Source organism: Argentina silus (assembly GCF_951799395.1).
Source record: "Argentina silus genome assembly, chromosome: 1".
NCBI lineage: Eukaryota > Metazoa > Chordata > Actinopteri > Argentiniformes > Argentinidae > Argentina > Argentina silus.
In genome coordinates, this window is record NC_139655.1 from 14,074,709 (window position 1) to 14,087,793 (window position 13,085).

Sequence of the window (13,085 nt, forward strand, 5' to 3'; positions counted from 1 at the left end):
GCCCAGCCCAGGCTGCAGTGTTCAAGGTTGGGGTGGTGGGGCCGTGGGGATGTGATCCTCTGTTTGCCAAGGCCCTGCCCAGTGTAGCGGCCCAGTTGGCAGTCAACCGGATCAACAAGGACCCTGCCCTCTCCTGGGAGACCAGGTTTGACTACGTAGTCCTGCAGGAGGCATGTCAGACCTCCTGGGCCCTAGATAACTTCAGGGGCTTCTATACCCGCGCCACGGGGTTCATCGGACCCACCAACCCTGGGTACTGCGATGCCGCCTCGCTGCTGGGAAAGACCTGGAACAAGGTAGGTGGAGGGGTAACGGAGGAGGTTTCAGGAACACTTTTTTATTCAATTTGTATTTCTCTCCATTCCATAACACTCCATTCCATAACACTCTATCCCAAACCATTCCATGCCATCTCATTCTATTATATTAATTCCATGACATTCCGTCCCAACCCATTCTATTCCATCTCATTCTATTTAATCCTATTGTATTCCTCTCCATTCCATGACATTCCATCCCTGCCCATTCCATTCCATGTCATTCCAAGGCGGTGTTCTCGTGGGGGTGCGTAGGCTATGAGCTGGATGATGTCCGGAGCCACCCCACCTTCGCCCGTTCTATGCCCAGGCCCACCTGGGTGCTCATCAGCCTCATGCAGCACTTCCGCTGGGCACACGTTGCCATCATCGCCTCCTCAGAGGAGAGCTGGGTGGAGACCTCCAGCCAGGTGGGTAGTTTCTGCTATATGTTTGTTTTATACTGGGCAGCAGGGGAGGCTGGTGGAGGTAGAAATTGCAGGACGGGCTCATTGTAATGCATTAAACGGAATAAGGAATGGTTTAAAACCAGCCCGCCCGCTGGGCAGTTGGTTTACAGTACATACTGCACAATAATTGGAGTTTGTTTTATTCTTTCACATGTGTAGAATACAATGCAATACAATACAATACAATAATATTGTCATCCAATTAATTAGATTGACAGTAATAACAAAGTTTGCTCGTGTTTTTGGGCACCAAGAAAACATCTTGTTTTGATGTGACTAGTAGCAATTCCTCTGACCTCTGACCTGTGTGTAGGTGGCCAACTCGCTGCGTAGTCATGGGATGTCCGTGCGGCTGGTGACCTCCGTGTCCAACGACCCCTTCAGCATGAGGAAGGCCCTGGGCAAGGTCAGGAAGATGGACGAGCTGCGCTGTGAGTACTGACAAGTGAAAGGGATGGTTATTCTGGTTGGTAATGTTGTTCAGTGTTTTCTAATGAATGTAAAGGGAGAAAGAGAGGATGGACTTCTAAATCTGCGTTACACATAGTCTCCTAGTCTGTCCTGTCGTGAGCTGAGAGTGTTGGATAGGTGGAAACAATATTGTGACACTTTCACCCAATCACATGGCAGGACGATCAATCAATCAATCAATCAATCAATCAATCCACTACCATATCGCTCACCTCTCAGATCTCCAGGAGTGCCTGATGCCTGACAAGAGATTGATTTAGAATTCAGTGTACACTGTTCCTGCCTCTACTCCCTCCTAGTGGTGATCTTGTGCATGCACTCGGTGCTGATCGGTGGAGGCACCCAGAAGCTCCTCTTGGAGATGGCCTATGACATGCGCCTGGCCGACGGTTCCCGGGTCTTCCTGCCCTACGACACCCTCATGTACAGCCTGCCCTACCGTAACGTGTCCTACCCAGCCCTCAGGACCAACAGTAAGCTGCTGAGAGCCTACGACGCCGTGCTCACCATCACCATAGACTCACCCACCACCTCCTTCTACCAGGCCTACCAGCAGGCCATGGACAAGGGGGAGGTGGCCGCTAACATCAAACCACATCAGGTGAACACACACAATAATATAGACGGGAGAGAAACACTTCAACGTACCATGATAAAGATATCTAGATATCTAGGTATCAATACATAGTCTCATTTAATACATCAGCGGTTTACTTCAGAGCACAGAATGTCTGTTTATGATTATGTGTGTGTGTGTGTGTGTGTCTCCTCTGGGGAGTTTTTTTCCATGGCTTACTTTGGGGGCCTATGGTTTGATGCTAGATCATATTGTATTTATTGTTTATATTGTTTGTATTGTTTATGTTGTGAAGCACTTTGTGACATTTGTCTATGTCAAAAGTGCTATACAAATTCATTTGATTGAAATGTGATTGATTATGTGTGTGACCCCCCCCAGGTGTCTCCTCTGTTCGGCACCATCTACAGCTCTGTCCTGTTCATGGCCCATGCAGTCCAGGGGGTCCAGAGTTCAGGGGATTGGCTGTCTGGAAGTAACCTGGCCAGGCACACCAAGAACCTGGACTTCGAAGGCTTCAGCCACCCTGTCAGGACCAACCTCTCTGGGGCCGGCCTGGCTGACTACCTGGTGCTGGATACGGATGGCAAGTCCTGGGAACTGAAGCCTACGCACAGGTAGATGAGGGTGTGTGTGTGTGTGTGTGTGTGTGTGTGTGTGAGAGAGAGAGAGAGAGAGAGAGAGAGTGACAGAGAGAGAGTGTGTGCGTTATTATTGATTACTGATATTGATATTGATTATTTTTCATATTGATGACGGTGCCAACCTTGTCTATAGGATAGAAATGGAGGCTAACTTTGTGAGGTATCTTGGGAGAGATATCCACTTCCCCCACGGAGTCTCCCCCAAAACTGACTCCAGCTGCTGGTTTACCAATGGGATCATCTGCTCTGGGGGTGAGAGGATGTACACACACACATACACACACACACACACACACACACACACACACACACACACACACACACACACACACCCACACGCACACACACGCACATACACGCACACGCACACACACACGCACACGCACACGCACACACACACACACACACACACACACACACACACACTGTACAGTATACACACACACGCACACATGCACACACATACGCTACAGTGTTATTTCTCTGTTTCAGGTGTGAACCTGTTCTCTGCTGTTAAGGTCTTCCTGGCTATCGTCATGTTGGTCCTCTTCTCTATTGCCCTGTCTTATGGCCTCAGGTAACACACACATACACACACACACGCATGCACGCACGCACGCACGCACAGACCCTCATACACTCCTCAATGCTTCATACACATTGTCTTGTTACATAGGTATGATTCATTAATACACTTGGAAACCATGTAGTGTGTTCAGAAGTTGTATTCTGTGTTATAGAGTTACTTCCTCACCAGCACTTACTGTACAAACTGTACCTGTTTATTCAAAAAAGGAAACATCACCAAACATCACCAAAAGCAGAACTGAATATAAAAACTGTCCTCATTCGTATTTTAATTCAGCTTCTCCTTCCTTCTCTTTAATCATTATTAGTCATTTTTTTGCTTTACCTTCTATGTAAAAAAAACATTTTGGGAAAAAATAGGTGCACCATGGTGAAAACTCTTAGTGAATCAGGTTCTTATGTAATATTGAAGACAGGGTTGATCTTTGATTACTGGTCACTAGTCTTCTCCGTGTTCTATGATGGAGGAATTTGTTCTGGTCATATTTTGGGGTGATTGATACGGTCGTAGCCAAGATGATTGTTTATCTTCGACCTCTTGTTGCCCTAGGCGACGCATCAAACAGATCCGTTTGGTCAAGGGTCCCAACAAGATCCTACTGACTCTGGAAGATGTCACATTCATCAACCCGTCGATTAACAAGAAGGTCAGCCCCATCCCTTTTTCTACCTTGAAAGTAGCTCTTTATTATAAAATGTATAATTATCTATCAAGAAACAATAAATAGATGATAGATATTGTGTGGACATGTTTGATGAAACGTAAACGTCTGCTGTTGCTCTGTCTGGTACCGAAGCTGAGCATTGACGAGACCAAGAGTAGCACCAGCGATACCAGGAAGAGCTCCGAACGCAGCCTCACCGCGTCCCCCTTCTCCAGCCAATCACCTGCCACCTACGAGAACTCCAACACGGTCATCTATGATGTGAGAGAAAGAGAGAGAAGAAGAGAGAACGATAAAGAGTGTGTTTGTGTGTGTGTGTGAGAGAGAGAGAGAGAGAGAGAGAGAGAGAGAGAGAGAGAGAGCATGATTGGTTGTTTGATGGTTGATTGATTGTTTTTTACTAAGCTCAATAGCTTTACATTCTCTAGTTTGGCATTGGCCAATTTAATATATGCCTCTAAACTGCTATGTCTTGTATATGTGTATCTCAAGGGAGACTGGGCGTGGCTAAAGAGACTTCCTTGTGGAACGTTCAGGAGCATCAACCGCAAAACCAGTGATCTGTTTGAACTGGTGGGTCCCCTTTTCCTACATCTATTCACTGTGATATCATACATTTTTACTCACATCGTCAACAACTAGAACTGCCCAGTACTGACCACTGACCCCTGACCCCTTGACCCCTGCCTCTATCTATAGATGAAGGACATGCGCCACGAGAACGTCAACCTTTTCCTGGGGTTCTTCCACGACTGCGGGGTGTTTGCCATCGTGACAGAGTATTGCTCCAGAGGAAGCTTGGAGGACCTGCTTCTCAACGAGGATGTCAAACTGGACTGGATGTTCAAGTCCTCTCTCCTACTGGACCTGATCAAGGTGAGGAGGGAGGAGGGAGGGAGGGAAGAGTAAGCTGCACTCTCTACTTCTGGATCTTGGAGTAAGGAGGAGGAGAGGAGGAGAAGAGGAGGTTGAGGGGAGGGAGAGGGAAGGAGTAGAGGGGAGGATGTATACTGTTCGGAGGAGAGGAGTGCTGAGTTCTCTCTCTCTCTCTCTCTCTCTCTCTCTCTCTCTCTCTCTCTCTCTCTCTCTCTCTCTCTCTCTCCCAGGGTATGAAGTACCTTCATCACAGGAGTTTGTATCACGGCCGTCTCAAGTCTAGGAACTGTGTGGTAGACGGGCGCTTTGTTCTCAAGATCACTGATTATGGTTACAACGAGGTTATAGAGGCCCAGAGGTTCCCCTACACGGAACCGCTTGATGAGGGTGAGTGATTCTGGAATGGACTGGAGTTCTGATTGGAATGGGTTTTGACTGAATTCTGTAACCCTATGTAATTGTATGTATGAGTGTCTGTGTGTATATTAACCCTGTACCTGTGTGTGTGTGTGTGTGTGTGTGTGTGTGTGTGTGTGTGTGTGTGTGTCTATTTCAGAGCTGCTGTGGGCGGCCCCTGAGATCCTGCGGGGTCCGAATCCTGGTCTACATGGTAGTTTCCATGGCGACATCTACAGCTTTGCCATCATCATGCAGGAAGTGGTAATGAGGGCCCAGCCCTTCTGCATGTTGGAGCTCTCTGCTGCCGGTAACACCTGGTTATGTTAGAATCCTATAGAAACACCTGGTTATGTTACAATCCTATAGAAACACCTGGTTATGTTAGACTCCTATAGAAACACCTGGTTATGTTAGACTCCTATAGAAACACCTGGTTATGTTAAAATCCTATAGAAACACCTGGTTATGTTAGACTCCTATAGAAACACCTGGTTATGTTAGACTCCTATAGAAACACCTGAGTTCACTAGCTGTGTGTGAGCGCACTAACCTGTACCTGTCAGTTATGTGTGATAACTGTGTTTTACCTGTATGATGTCATAACTAATATCACAACACAGGTTGATACAACAGTGCTGTATGTAGCCTCTCTCTCACCTTGACAGCAGCTTAGAACTATGTGATGTCCTGTTGGGTTTTTACAACTACAAACTAGTTGCAGAGAACAACTGTTCATTGATAAATCAAAACACAACATTAAAACTTAAAAATGAAAACATAATTTAAAGTACCATTCTAAATTCATGATCTCCTGCCTACCCCCGGTCTCTGCTGTGCGTGGCACTGTGTCCATGTCCATTTTCCTTCAGAACAATAAAGTTGATCTTATCTTATCTGTAACCACCAGAGATAATCCAGAAGCTGCGTAAGCCTCCTCCCCTGTGTCGTCCGGTGGTCTCCCCTGACTACGCTCCTATGGAGTGTCTCCAGCTGATGAAGCAGTGTTGGAATGAACAGCCCGACAGGCGGCCTTGCTTTGATGACATCTTCGACCAGGTACACAGACACACAGATAGACAAGCAGGCAGGCAGGCAGACAGACAGACAGACAGACAGACAGACAGACGACATCTTAGACCAGCTACACAGACAGACAAACAGACAGGCAGGCAGATAGACAGGCAGGCAGACAGAAAGACAGACAGACGGCCCACTTTTGACGACATCTTTGACCAACTACACAGACAGACAGACAGGCAGGCAGGCAGGCAGACAGACAGAGAGACACAGAGACAGACAGACAGACAGGCAGACAGACAGACAGACAGGCAGAGAGGCAGGCAGACAGGCACACACTAAACACTCACTGATTTGTATTACTCTATAATTGACTGTGTGAGTTCCACTGACTGATTCAGGATATCACTGTTTGACCTGATTGTTGACCTGATTTGTCCAGTTTAAGAACATTAACCAGGGCAGGAAGACCAACATCATAGACTCCATGCTGCGGATGCTGGAGCAGTACTCCTCTAACCTGGAGGAGCTGATCAGAGAGAGGACGGAGGAGCTGGAGATAGAGAAACAGAAGACTGAGAAACTCCTTACTCAGATGCTGCCTCCGTGAGTCACATACATACAGTATACACACACACACGCACGCACACACACACACACACACACACACACACACACACACACACACACACACACACACACACACACACACACACACACACACAGACACAGACACACACACACACACACACACACACACAGACACAGACACAGACACAGACACACACATACACACACACACACACACACACACACACTAACTAAATAACAACTGTCTTTTTTCTTGTTTTCGCTGGCTGTTCTGACTGTCTCAGGTGCACCTTCACAAGACATCCAAAACACAGGCCATTGGTTTTTATAAAATTAACTTGCACTTCATAAAGGTTGTGCCTTTAGTCACTGGCATGCAACCATGGAATGTTCTCCTGCACAAATGCATTGGTCATTAGACACATTGCTCTCTGGCCTTGTTTCTTTATCTTCAGCTGTGCTGTCAGACACTGCTGTCATCGTGGTAGTAAAGCTGCCTCCAGAGCTTCTGGCCTTTCTCTGCTTGAACATGTTGGTGGTCTTTGGTGATGCTTTTCTGATGACCAGGGTCTTGTATGTCTCCAAACAAATCTAATACAGTGGTAGCTTGCTTTTCAATGAATACCACAAGATCTTTGAATTTAGCCCTGTGTTGGCTAAGTTCGAGGATGTCACAGGGCCTTGACCTCCATTTATCCCAAGACTTGTTCAAGACAATAAGCCTGAGGTTTGAGAGGCTATCAAGTTTTTCCAGGTATTTCAAATGTTGCATGGTATTGTTACATCCTCTCAGATAAAGCCCATATGCTTGCAGTGATTTTACATCATCTGCTTTTATGCTTATCCAGCATAAAGCACTTGATTTTGTTCCAAAGTTCTTTTCTTCAACATAGCCTCCTCAACATATGCAGCCGGCTACGCACTAGGTCTCTTGACTGTCCAGTGGTATACTGTCCCAGGAAGTAGTCTGTCTTGACTATTACTTGTCTTATCTACAATTCCATGTTCAAACTCTCGCATGAAGGGTCTGAAGTTCAATGGGTCTCCATCAAAAACAGGGATTTCCCTCCCAGGAAGTAGAGCGAGTCTTTGCTGAGTAGGAAGGTTTTCAGCAATATAATTTTGTCTTTGCATTACATTGGACATCATATTTTGATCGACAGGTTCATTCATTTTGAATTGTTCATTCACAAATGTGGTTTGTGTATGTTCACTTTTCATGTGAGATTTGAGTTGCAAAGTTGGCTTTGGCCTTTCATGAGCTTGATATTCGGTTTCGCTGTCAGCACCAACAGATGATTGCTCAAGATTCATCGAGTCAGGTTGTTCCTTCATTTTATCAAAATGAGCATTCATGCCATCTTCATCTTGTCCTGTTGCACTTACTTGAAAAGAGGTTTAACATTTCTCTAGAACTTTTATTTTGGCGGTGGAGGCTGCGATGTCAATCCTTATCTTCAATTTTTCTTTTTCAATTCAACCTCCTCCAGCTCTAAAGTACGCTTCTCTTCCATCCCTCCATTTCATTAAAAAAAATCCACAAAATTCGTCATTTAGCTTCAAACCAATTGTCTTCACTTTCTATTTCATCCTCTTATTACATCATATGCAGTTTCGTGGATTTCCTTGAAATCATTCAGAGCTCGATTGAACACTTCAACACGCTTGTTTACATCTTCAACACTTCCATCAGCAATGGTCTTATCTCATTCATTCTCCTTGGACATTTTCCTAGTTTAGCTCTACGGGTTCCAATCCATGACATCGATTCAGTAACCGCTGCAGCCGCAGCAGTCTGCCTGGCTTGGTTCAATTCATCTGCCATAGTAACTTAGTAACACTTTATGACGGGTCCACTTGTTTATGTGCATCAAACAGTGTTGCATAAAAACGGTCATCAATTACAATAGCGCAGCGCAGCATTTATAAACATTCATTCAACTCTGCGAGTCCATCAACACATTCCATATAGCAGCATTAGAATTAGCCATCAATTAGTTTGGTCCCGGTCCAATATCAATATCAATATCAATATCAATATCAATATCAATATCAATATCAATATCAATCTCTCCAATATCAATATCAATATCAATATCAATATCAATATCAATCTCTCCAATATCAATATCAATATCAATATCAATATCAATATCAATATCAATATCAATCTCTCCAATATCAATCTCTCCAATATCAATATCAATATCAATATCAATATCAATATCAATATCAATCAAAGCTCTGAAGATTCGCTTGACTGAAATCCTTCCAAATGAGCGGTCTCAACTCCGTTAAAAACAATACAGCAGGAATGCTTCTTCATTTAACTTGCGAGTTCAACTTGCTGGAGATTTTTCAATGCAAGAGTTACATGATGTAGTGGCTATCAAAAACAACAATTAGCCACCGCCCAAGCATGAGTGGAGTAGTTTCAACGCACTTGTTTGCTTGGCTCATACAGTTGTAGACCCAGGATTCAGGATTGGATGAATGAAAGGTATCCCAAAATAATAGGATACGGACTGTGTAGTGGTGTAATCAGTATAATAACCTCTAAATATTAAGTTGAAGATGCAAGTTCAAGCGGTCAAAAAATCTCGCTTCCCCACACTTGCTAACACTCCAACATTCTCAGGTATAGGCCAAAACTATAACTAATAAATAGGATGTTTTTCTTCATATGGTCATAATTCACAAACCTGAATCTTGATAACAACTTAAAAGTATTTGGCTCCAACAGGGCTAACTCTGTCTTGAGTGATTAACTGGGTTTGATCCCCTTGACCAAATGGAGCTCTAAGAAATCCTACTTCCTGGTCTCTGTTATGATGATTATTTGTGTCTAAAACCCAGGTCGGTAGCCGAGGCTCTGAAGGTTGGTGGCACCGTGGAGCCAGAGCACTTTGACAACGTCACACTCTACTTCAGTGACATCGTCGGCTTCACCACCATCTCGGCCAATAGTGAGCCTATCGAGGTGGTCAACCTTCTCAACGACCTCTACACAGTTTTCGACGCCATCATAGGCGACCACGATGTCTACAAGGTAGTGTGTGTGTGTGTGTATGTGTGTGTTTCTTCTGTCCCTCCCTTTGAAATAGTATTGCTGTTCAACTACCCCACACTCTTTCCTGCTCTGCCCCCACCCCACCCCACCCTACAAACACACACACACAGGTGGAGACGATAGGTGATGCCTACATGGTGGCATCAGGGTTGCCAGTGCCCAACGGTGATCGCCACGCGGCAGAGATCGCCAACATGGCGCTGGACATCCTCAGTGCTGTCGGCACCTTCAAGATGAGACACATGCCCGATGTGCCCGTACGGATACGCATAGGACTGCATTCAGGTTAGAGATGGAGACACACACACACACACACACACACACACACACACACACACACACACACACACACACACACATGCTGCACCCATTTACACACTTATACTGTATGCGTGTACCCTGTAGGTCAGTGTATGGTGGGACTGACAGTGTGTATGTGTGTGTGTGTGTGTGTGTGTGTGTGTGTGTGTGTGTGTGTGTGTGTGTGTGTGTGTGTGTGCGTATGCGTGTGTGTGTGTGTCTGTGTGTGTGTATGTGTATGTGTGTGTGTGCCATAGGTCCGTGTGTGGCAGGGGTGGTGGGACTGACCATGCCCAGGTACTGTCTGTTTGGAGACACAGTGAACACGGCCTCACGAATGGAGTCTTCAGGAGTGCGTAAGTTACCATGCACTGAGTCAGCCTTATATAGTTGTTCTATGCCTTATCAATAATCTAATCTAGTTTAGTTGTTCTGTTTCTATGTTTGACCAGTTTTATTGAGTTCCTTTGTTGGATTATTGATCCTAGTGGCTGTGGTTGCTTGTCCTCCTTAAATGAATCCACATGTCTGTGTGTGTGTGTGTGTGTGTGTGTGTGTGTGCGTGTGTGCGTGTGTGTGTATGTGTGTGTGCGTGTGCCTGTGCGCGTGTGTGTGTGCGTGTGTCCGTGTGTCCTGTTGCCTGTTTTTGCAGCCTACAGAATCCACGTCCACAGTAGCACTGTTAAAATCCTGCTGGAGCTGAAAGTGGGATACAAGGTTCAGCTGAGAGGCAGGACAGACCTGAAGGTAGAGTCACAACTCACCTGGATTGAATAAATTAGACATAACACAGTAACATGTCAATGCCCTCCATATTTCTTATGCTCTCCTCTTCTCTCTCCCTGCCCTCATTCTTATTTTCTCATCTCTCTCGTTCCTCTCCTCTCTCTCTCTCTCTCTCTCTCTCTCTCTCTCTCTCTCTCTCTCTCTCTCTCTCTCTCTCTCTTCATCACAGGGTAAGGGTACAGAGGAGACCTATTTTCTCATAGGGAGAGATGGCTTCACCAAACCACTGCCTTTGCCACCCGAACTCAAGCCAGGGTAAGATTGTGGCATACACCCCTGCCTCCTCATCCTCCCTGCCCTGTCTGCCCCCCCCTCCGCTGTCTGTCAGGTTCTATCTTTTATATATCCAGTCTTCAGGCTGATTTATACCTTCTGCTTGGGTCTGCTTGGGTCCGTGCGGAAGATATTGTGCAATAGAGGACACACATCGGCACACATCCCTGAAAAAGTGTCCGCACTGAGATACTCGGCGCAGTTTTCCATTGTTTTCCATTGTCATAGATACGCATGGATGACAAGGTATAAATGCAAATCCCTATGCTGATTGTTATAAAAATACGCTATGAAAAGCCATGCGGATGTCAATGCGAAAGGTATAAATCAGCCTTCACCACACCACTTAGAATGGACCCACCATGCGTTCTAGAATGGAGTCATGTGTTCTAGAATGGAGCCATGCATTCTTGAATTGCCATGCATTCTAAGTAGTGGATATTGGAAGATACTGCTTTGTTGATCCTGCCTCTTCAATTCATCTCCACAGGCAACTGGCCCATGGCCTGCAGATGGAGGAAATAGCCCAGTACAAGAGGCGGAAAGCCGAGAAACAACTTGCAAAGAAGAATAACTGAGGTAATGTTATGCATGGACAATGTATAACATTACTGGCTCTTTTTTGGGGGACATCAGTTTAAGACTTGGGAACTTTTGGGATCCTGACAAAAACATAACACTAGTTTGGGTTCACCGCAGACCTTGTGATTTGTTGACTTAACAAGACGAGTTTCACTTGTTTTAATAACTGATGAGTATGTAATCATTGATATGAAATACTGATGTGTGAAGATTGTTCTCCATAACTCATTTCAGTTGACGTAGGATAAATTTGAGGGCACAGGCACATTGTTGATAGAGCCTCATAAAACAACTAGTATCATTTAGCATATCATCACAAGTAAATATCCTGTTTTCAAATTAGTGAAATAAACTGCGAGGACAAACAAATGTATCACTGCAAGGCCAATTGAACTAACAGGGTACGCAACACTCCAGGACACGACACAGCACAAGACATCCAGATCAGGGGAAGCTGGTGTGTTTGATACATTCCACATTCCATGAATTACAATGAGCCGATTTCTACCTCCACCAGCCTCCCCTTATCCAGATAATGTACTATATGGGCGATCACCATCGCCGCCTACGCCACGTTATCTGAGCTGTCAAGATAGTCGCCATCCTATGTGTGGAATGCCATACGTGTTCCTGTTTATCATGTATGCTACGCTATATATGTTGTCCATATTTGTATCCTGAGTCTTATCTGTGTTCACCAGCGCTGTGTTTAAAGACCTGATACCCTGTGAATAGTTGGAATCTTTCATCTTTTGTTCGCCATGTCTTCCAGACCTAAGATGTCCAAGGACTTTAAGCAGCTTTTGCAGAAAACCGTGAAGAAGATCACTCAGGCCCGTCAGGTGATGGAGATTATGATGGACGAGGATAACGTCATGATGCATCACCATTGACCTTTGACCCAGCCAGAGAGGGGCATCATGGGAGCTACAGCCAGAGCACAGCCAATGGAATCTCAGGAATGTCGAAGAAATGTGGAAACAGCACACAGCTGCTTTTTGGGGGTTTCATTGCTGGCTACCTCAAGAGCTATCTTCATGTTAATTTTTTACGCCACAACTCCCCCATGAGACCCTCACAGTCTGACTACAGCCCCCCTGGAGAGACCAGTGGAGGGGCTGCTTGTAACTGTTCCCCCCAGTATAAGACCTGGGCTTCTCCCACTAGATCTCTATGTGGAATCTATATGAGTCAAAATCACTACTAGGAAGAGCATGCAATTAAATAAATTGGAATGAGAACCAGGAGAGTCAGAGAAGGAGATAACTTGTGGATATATACTGCTCTGTCCTGCTGTCTAAATAGAAGCTGTCCTCCAGACAGCGGTGTTTGGTAATACATTTTACAAGCCCTGAGTCTGAGGAACTGAGAGAGACTGTGTGTGAGTGTGTGTATGTGTGCGTGCATGTGTGTGCGTGCGTGTGTGCATGTCGGGGGAAGTGGAAGTGGCTACCCTGCCGGGGCTTGTAGAGATTACAGA

General features: G+C 45.4%; 1 protein-coding gene across 1 annotated transcript; it reads left to right on the top strand.

Moving 5' to 3' along the window:
• Positions 1-604: 604 nt before the first annotated feature.
• gc2 (guanylyl cyclase 2) lies at positions 605-11,601 on the top strand (the record flags this gene model as incomplete). The annotated part of the gene is made up of 20 exons (XM_083670918.1): positions 605-727; positions 1,080-1,197; positions 1,537-1,838; positions 2,196-2,431; positions 2,592-2,710; positions 2,951-3,035; positions 3,597-3,693; positions 3,844-3,972; positions 4,204-4,284; positions 4,411-4,587; positions 4,818-4,974; positions 5,144-5,293; positions 5,894-6,042; positions 6,446-6,609; positions 9,451-9,643; positions 9,775-9,949; positions 10,222-10,320; positions 10,617-10,711; positions 10,920-11,005; positions 11,514-11,601. Exons 1-20 carry the CDS (start codon positions 620-622, stop codon positions 11,599-11,601), a joined length of 2,808 nt encoding a protein of 935 aa, XP_083527044.1. The 5' UTR covers positions 605-619.
• Between the last annotated feature and the right edge of the window lie 1,484 nt (positions 11,602-13,085).